Raw genomic sequence first — 7,304 nt, 5'->3', positions numbered from 1 at the left:
AAATACATGCTGTATGAATTTTTGTATTATTGTATATATTAAAAATGCAAATGATAATAAATTGATAATCTATACTTACGTATGTATTATCAATGTTTTCTAATAATCTCTCTCAGAGATAAACCTGAGAGCCACGCCGGCGTTTCACTCGATGCTGAACGCGGTCGTTACGAGATCTAACTGGTGACATTTTTCGGATGTCGGATTGCAATACAATCGAAAGATATCTTCTGGACAACTTTCATAGGGATATTTTAGATAACAATAAATTGATAACTTTTTGATGTCTTAAAATAGATATCTATCAGATCAACTAATATGATAACTTTCAGATAACAGTCTTTTTCTTTGTTAAGATATCATAAAAAAGACACCTTTAAGACAACAGTAAATAGATATCAATTTTAAGACATACATTGGTTATCTTATAGTAAAATCCTAAAGGCAACCTTAAAACGATAACTTATAGGCACCAAATGGGCATTAGTGCTACCTGGGAACTTTCGCCGCGCCCGATGAGTACAAGCCATAAAGACCACTGGCGGTGCGGGAGGGGCTTCGACTGCTTCGTCGCGCATCATCTTACGTTCTTGCATCATGGCTGGAAGTGATCTCGTAGAATTTTGGGGAAAGTGAGGTTAACGTTGTGTGCCTACGTTACTTGTCACATTAAATAAGCATCTATCGATTCCGCAAAACATTTGTCCCTTCGCCGTCAGTCATGACGCTCACAAATAAGGCAAGAAAAATGCTCTGTCTTATTATTATCGCGCGGCAATTTGGAAATTTATCTTATTTACCCGCATCTACAAATGCTCCGAAACTTTTCAGATGGATATCGACGAGAAGAACGCCAAGGGAGAGGGCTTCAAGCCGTATTACATTACGAAGATCGAGGAGTTGCAGTTGATTGTCGCTGAAAAGAGTCAAAACTTAAGGAGACTGCAAGCGCAGCGTAATGAGCTCAACGCGAAAGGTATCTATTTCAACCTGGCGACGCAACAAATTCTGCTACGAGGGTCTCGTAAAAACCCGACGTATTGTCCGGTTGTACAAAGAAATTCTTTAAACTATCATCTTTTATAGTACGCATGTTGCGAGAAGAATTGCAACTCCTCCAGGAACAGGGTTCCTATGTCGGGGAGGTAGTCAAACCCATGGACAAAAAGAAGGTCCTAGTCAAAGTACATCCGGAGGGCAAATTCGTGGTGGACATCGACAAGAACATCGACATCAACGACGTGACACCGAACTCGCGCGTTGCTCTGCGTAACGAAAGTTACACCCTACATAAAATACTGCCGAACAAAGTCGATCCGCTTGTCTCGCTTATGATGGTGGAGAAAGTACCGGATTCTACGTACGAGATGGTTGGCGGTCTGGATAAACAGATAAAGGAGATAAAAGAGGTCATAGAGTTACCAGTCAAGCATCCGGAATTGTTCGATGCTCTCGGGATTGCGCAGCCTAAAGGTGTACTGCTGTATGGACCGCCAGGTATAAACTAATTACTTGTTGTATTACCAAAAGCGTAAATATACGCGAGGGCTTTGTATTCTATTGTAATTGTTTATTGTAAGTTTATCGGCCACAGTCCTCGATCGTGACAATGCATCGTTCTTTCAGGTACCGGCAAGACTCTGCTCGCAAGAGCAGTCGCGCATCATACCGAGTGCACGTTTATTCGCGTGTCCGGATCCGAATTGGTGCAGAAATTTATCGGAGAGGGTTCGCGCATGGTCCGCGAACTGTTCGTCATGGCAAGAGAGCACGCACCGTCTATAATATTCATGGATGAAATCGACTCCATTGGAAGTTCCCGGATTGAATCTGGATCTGGTGGCGATAGCGAAGTATGTGGGAAATATGCAGGGTCGGGAAAGTTACCTTATATAAAAGTATCGAGTTACAGTTACTCAAGAAGTAACGAATCGTTACTTTGCAGTTACTTTCTTGCGATGGAAATAAAAATATCAAATAATGAGAATATTCTTAAAAGTTGCCAGCAGTAATTAACAACATCAGAGAATTTTACTGACCGTATCTGGCAATTTTAATAATACAGAAAATTTATCGCGTAAAATATTACCTCAGCCAGAGTTTAAACCTGGACTTCCCTACACTCCAGACGGGCGTCTCAACCAATTCGACTACCGAGGCATATAATAAAAAGAAATAAAAATTGCCAGATACGGTCAATAAAAATCTCTGGTGTTGTTAAAACTATCAAATTTGTATTTGAATTGCAAAGCGCCGATAAAGGCGTTTATGCTCTAATGCAAAGCCTAATGCGATCTGTGGAGGTTTAAAATATATATAAAGTAACTATTAATGTAACTGAGTTACGTTACAGTTACAGATGGAGAGAACGTAACGAAGTTAAGAGAGTTACCAAAAAGAAAGTAACTGTAACTTCGTTACAAGTAATGAGGTACTTCTCAACCCTGGAAATATGTGTGAATATAAATGTACTTCTATGATATTATGCCATAAACTATATTCTCAGGTGCAACGTACCATGTTGGAATTGCTGAATCAACTGGACGGTTTTGAAGCAACAAAGAACATAAAGGTCATTATGGCTACTAACAGAATTGATATCCTCGATCCGGCATTGTTGCGGCCCGGTCGTATCGATCGCAAAATCGAATTCCCACCTCCAAATGAAGAGGCTAGATTGGACATCTTGAAGATCCATTCTAGGAAAATGAATTTGACACGCGGAATAAATCTGAGAAAGATAGCTGAACTTATGCCTGGCGCGTCAGGCGCGGAAGTCAAGGTAATGAAACATGGATTTATCTCGTATCACAGCTTTATAATTGCGGGCGTGGAATAAGTATCAAATGTAAATCTGATTCTCTGCTCTTAATGAATTGCTTTATGCCAAAGATTCTCTTAGAAAAGCAATACGTTAGAATTTATTGTAATTCCACTGTCTTAAAGTTTAGTAGTGAACTTTTGAGAGCTTCTCATATTTTATTTTTATTAAAATATAAAAGTAAAGTCAGAGACGTCTGCCGACTTTTCTGACATAATTTCTTAAACATTTGCGTACACGTTCTAAAATGTAAGTATGCATTGTTATATTGCAGGGTGTTTGTACGGAGGCTGGAATGTATGCTCTTAGAGAACGTCGAGTTCACGTGACCCAAGAAGATTTTGAGATGGCTGTAGCCAAGGTTATGCAGAAAGATTCTGAGAAAAACATGTCGATCAAGAAGTTATGGAAATAATCAGCTCTGCAATTTTTTCAATGTACCATTAACACATCTTTAGTCCTATTACTCTCTCATAAGCGAATTATTTTAATTAAGTAGCAATATTATTTAAAATGTAACGTGTGTAAACGCGGAAGCTTCGTTCTACGAAATTGGAGACAACAATAAAACTTTATTACAATATCAAAACAATGAAGTTTTTATTATATGGAATTATTCATTATCAATTATTAGAAAATGCCATACCATTATTAAATATTTAATTTAAAACATTTCTTACTTATCTATATATGTATATATATATCTTATGTAATATAATAGCCATTTGTTGAAACGATTTTTTATAATCGTGTCTATTGTTTTACCAGCGAGTTGCTCTATTTAAGTATTTCCTCGTAAAATATAGATGTCCGATAGTATATACTTATCTGATAATTATAATTATTCTGCGAGATTAATGAAAAAAATAGAATAAACCATTAACCATATGTTTCAATCTGAGGATACAATAACGTTTCCTGTAAAATGCAAAATGATTTTTGTATCTGAACATACAAAACATCTATGAAAAAATTCAAGAGAAATTATAACGTTGCTGTTATTGACTGCTCTACGAAATGTTCAATTACGTTTCCCCAATTACTTTTCGTGATATTGACTTGCAATTAACCCGTTGACTGTGTATGACGGCTATAGCCGCAACGTAGAAAAAACAAAGTAAAACTTTCTGAATTTGCTTGAAACTTGTTACTCGGGGGTTTCTGGGGTCGCTGATTACGAATCCGAAGTCAAATGTACAAAATTCAAAAAAATCAAAATTACAAAAAATAATCTGATTTCCATGAAATTTGGTACCCTTATGTTTTTTGGGTCTCTGAATCCGAATATGACATCAAAATTAAAAAATGGCGGATGCAATATGGCGCTTCAAAATTATAAAAAATGTATTGATATCCATTAATTGTAATTTTGATCCGTCATATTGGACCCGCCAGTTTGAATTTTGTAAATCTGACATCATATTCGGATTCAGAGACCCAAAAAAACATAAGGGTACCAAGTTTTATAATAAACCGATGAACTTTTTTTTCAACACACTTTTGGCCCAAATAGTAAATTCTCTTACACAGCCAATGGGTTAACTTTAGCAGACTGCTTCGTAAAGATTCGCCCCGAATGTCTTAAGATCACTATTTAGCATCAGACGTTGAAGCCAGTCCGCTGTTATATCGTTTGGCGTTGGATTATCTGGAACCTGCCCGTTCACAATAGGAATAATTTTGGCCAGGGCCATGGTGGTCTTGTTAACGTCTACAAATCCACTCGAATCATTTGCGAGGGCTTCCCTCGTTAATGCTGAATTTTCTGCGCTTGATTCTCCTGAAAGCGACGCTTTGTTGCGCACATCATCGGTTCTAGGAGATTCGCTGAAGTACGCCGATATATGATCCATTAGTAAAACGAATCCACTTCTGATGTTTTTCTGCATCAAATCCTGTACTTCTTCGCTCTCCGATACATCCAGCATCTGATCCCTTAGCTTCGAATAGACAGACGTATCGCTGTTTTCAAGATCGTGTTGCAACGTGTAATAAGTGAAATTTTTCACGGGATCTCTCGAGCCGTCGGCAGACACAGAAGATATGATCGCCCAATAAATTTGTTCTAAATCTCTCAACGTTAACCGCTCCGTCAGGGACAACGAAGCCGTGACCTCGGCGACCTTACTTCTTATGAAACTGCTCAAATTCTTAATGCCCTCGTATATAAAATAACTAGAAAGAGCCATGTATCTCGCTTGTACCTCGTTTCCGATAGTTCCGTTATCCACATTTCGCACGCCTTTGTACATATACCCGCTAATCAAATTGAGCTGAATCCTAAGAAATGTAACTAGCATCGTATAAGAATAAATGATTACGGCCGATCGCGTGATCGCCAACACCTTCAACTCGCTCCAGGATGTTAGCTTGTCGGCGGAGCCATCTCTAAGTTGATTTATGATGACCTCCGTGTCATTTTCCTTGACCACAGAGTCTCTCAGAGTCACCGCGAGAGACGATATCATCTGGTTGCACGTTCTCTCCGTGCTCTCGTAGTACTGTCGCTTCCTCGTTCTCTCCATCAGCATCCTGATCTCGTTTTCCTGCCACTCCCGCAGCTTGCGCTGCGTGTAGCGCGTCAAAAAGATGGCGCTACTAATAATGACGCTCCCGAATATAAACTTACGCCTGTGGCGACTCAAAAATCCCCGAATGCTTGAAAACATGTCTATTTGCTTATGCGAATTCGGTAGACGTACAAATATATTACAGAGTTCTTAAAATTTATCCATGACAAACTTTGACACATAATCCTAGGAACGGTACATGCTCATTCCATGTTGTCCGACTCGGACTGCATACTCGTGGCAACGCGTTCTATTCTGTTTGTGATGTAATTGGTCGTGTCAATGAATCTCTCCACGCAATTCACGAGACACTTGTGAACCTTAGTCTCCAGACGTAGCGACGGCCTGTCCATACAAGTCTCCCAGCAGAGGCTCGTCAATTCATGTACCAACCCCTGAAAGTACCATCCGATTATATAATTCATTCGTCATCCCTTAAGCGTCGTCCACGATACGTGGAGTAGGCTTGGAGTGAGGGATAGGAGAGAACCGTAACTTTTTAGCTCTTGGTGTAAAGAAGCTAAAACGCTGGCCGATGGCGTTCTGACTCGCCAAGAGTGAGCGCAAGGGCTCAAGGAGCAAGAAATGAAATTGATTTGTTTCCTTACTCCAGGCTTGCTCCACGCATTGTAGACAATGCACTACAAACGTGACACATTGGGGGGACCAGGTCTTCCCAAAGTTAATCCGGAACGTAAGAAAATTAAAATTAGACACAATATGAATTCTAATCAACACATACTGCGGGAAATTAACAAAATGCACAGTTTGAAGTATTGTTCGTTGTAAACAGGATTTGATTTTGTTGAAAATGTGAGGTTAAGTTGGAATGCAACATTGCTCCATCGTCGATATCGCGTCAGTACTGATAATTATAGCGGGTTTTTTTTAATAGTAATTGCAAAACGAGCAAGCGAATCGTTTTGAAATTTTGCAGAAACATTTTTACACGTTTGAAGAACACGAGATACGAAGAGCTCAATTTTTCGCATTGGTTTTTGATAGTTTTCGCGCGACTGATTATTTATCTTGCAAAAGTTACAGTAAGACTATGTTGAAATAGCAATACTTAATAATTTTTAGACAAGTAGACAAGTAGAAAAATTGGTAAAATAATTCGGCACGTTATTAAAAATGTCAAGTTAAAATTTCACGAAAGGTAGCATACAATCTTGCACCTATCCAGTACATTGTTGAAGAAAGGTGTAATAAAATAGATAACTAAATTAAATGTTCCTCAATTATATCGTTTTGGAATTAAGAATGAACTGTTCGATAAAGATGATTGTGAAAATATTATTCATAAACATTTGTCTCGTACTCTCGTGCGAGCATTACGGAGTACGAAATATAAATAGAAAATGTCTACAAATTAATTTACGGCGACCGAGCAAGTAACTAACCTGAAACTGTTGCCTTTTCGTCTCGGTCTCGATAAAATGCTGCAACTGATCGTCCACGAGAACCTGCGTATTCGAGTTTTCCATAAGACTCATACTTCGATTCCTCGCGTTCGAATATCTGTCTGCATTAATGCAAATTCTTGCGCTTTCGGAAAGTACCCTTTAACCTTGTGCGACGTAACGACACTCGAAACCGGTTTATATATTTGCAAGAGAAGTCCTCAATTGCTATATCGACGACGTTTATTTTTGTTCGGTCATGCATAGAAAATCTCTACAAAACTTCCCGAAAATCATCCAGAAACAAAATATTCCCTAGAAGCCTCAAGCCTCGTCTACATGGAAGTCGTAAAGTCGTAGTCGTAAAAATAGTCGACTGCGATTGGTTAAAGCCTCGTCTACATAGAAGTCGTAAAGTCGTAGTCGTAACAATAGTCGACTATGATTGGTCAATTCTTATGTGTCTGACGAAATTGACCAATCGCAGTCGATTATTCTTACGACTACGAC

At 38.9% G+C, this 7,304-nt stretch overlaps 3 protein-coding genes across 8 annotated transcripts; 1 reads left to right on the top strand and 2 right to left on the bottom strand.

Moving 5' to 3' along the window:
- Nucleotides 1-565: 565 nt before the first annotated feature.
- LOC105561600 (26S protease regulatory subunit 8) lies at nucleotides 566-3,410 on the top strand. Its single transcript, XM_012011708.1, has 6 exons — nucleotides 566-739; nucleotides 832-976; nucleotides 1,087-1,497; nucleotides 1,627-1,853; nucleotides 2,507-2,782; nucleotides 3,096-3,410. The coding sequence occupies exons 1-6, from the start codon at nucleotides 722-724 to the stop codon at nucleotides 3,234-3,236; spliced, it is 1,218 nt and encodes a 405-aa protein (XP_011867098.1). The 5' UTR covers nucleotides 566-721; the 3' UTR covers nucleotides 3,237-3,410.
- A 65-nt stretch (nucleotides 3,411-3,475) lies between these two features.
- LOC105561597 (peroxisomal biogenesis factor 3) lies at nucleotides 3,476-5,502 on the bottom strand. 6 transcript variants are annotated; one of them, XM_012011703.1, is made up of 2 exons: nucleotides 4,501-5,502; nucleotides 3,476-4,086 (listed from the first exon to the last, which is right to left on the bottom strand). In XM_012011703.1, the coding sequence occupies exons 1-2, from the start codon at nucleotides 5,488-5,490 to the stop codon at nucleotides 3,847-3,849; spliced, it is 1,230 nt and encodes a 409-aa protein (XP_011867093.1). In that variant the 5' UTR covers nucleotides 5,491-5,502; the 3' UTR covers nucleotides 3,476-3,846. The 6 variants fall into 6 exon arrangements, 3 of the variants coding, with proteins under 3 accessions (XP_011867093.1, XP_011867095.1, XP_011867094.1); XR_001008916.1 differs by having other exon boundaries at nucleotides 4,008-4,083; nucleotides 4,304-5,502; XM_012011705.1 differs by having other exon boundaries at nucleotides 4,011-4,085; nucleotides 4,320-5,502.
- A 68-nt stretch (nucleotides 5,503-5,570) lies between these two features.
- Nucleotides 5,571-7,073, bottom strand: LOC105561599 (mitochondrial import inner membrane translocase subunit Tim8 A-like). The gene is made up of 2 exons (XM_012011706.1): nucleotides 6,795-7,073; nucleotides 5,571-5,786 (listed from the first exon to the last, which is right to left on the bottom strand). The coding sequence occupies exons 1-2, from the start codon at nucleotides 6,885-6,887 to the stop codon at nucleotides 5,595-5,597; spliced, it is 285 nt and encodes a 94-aa protein (XP_011867096.1). The 5' UTR covers nucleotides 6,888-7,073; the 3' UTR covers nucleotides 5,571-5,594.
- Between the last annotated feature and the right edge of the window lie 231 nt (nucleotides 7,074-7,304).

This window comes from Vollenhovia emeryi, unplaced genomic scaffold (assembly GCF_000949405.1).
Source record: "Vollenhovia emeryi isolate VEMERY1.0 unplaced genomic scaffold, V.emery_V1.0 DF939205.1, whole genome shotgun sequence".
NCBI classification, from domain to species: Eukaryota; Metazoa; Arthropoda; class Insecta; order Hymenoptera; family Formicidae; genus Vollenhovia; species Vollenhovia emeryi.
This window is presented reverse-complemented; position numbering and strand designations above follow the sequence as displayed.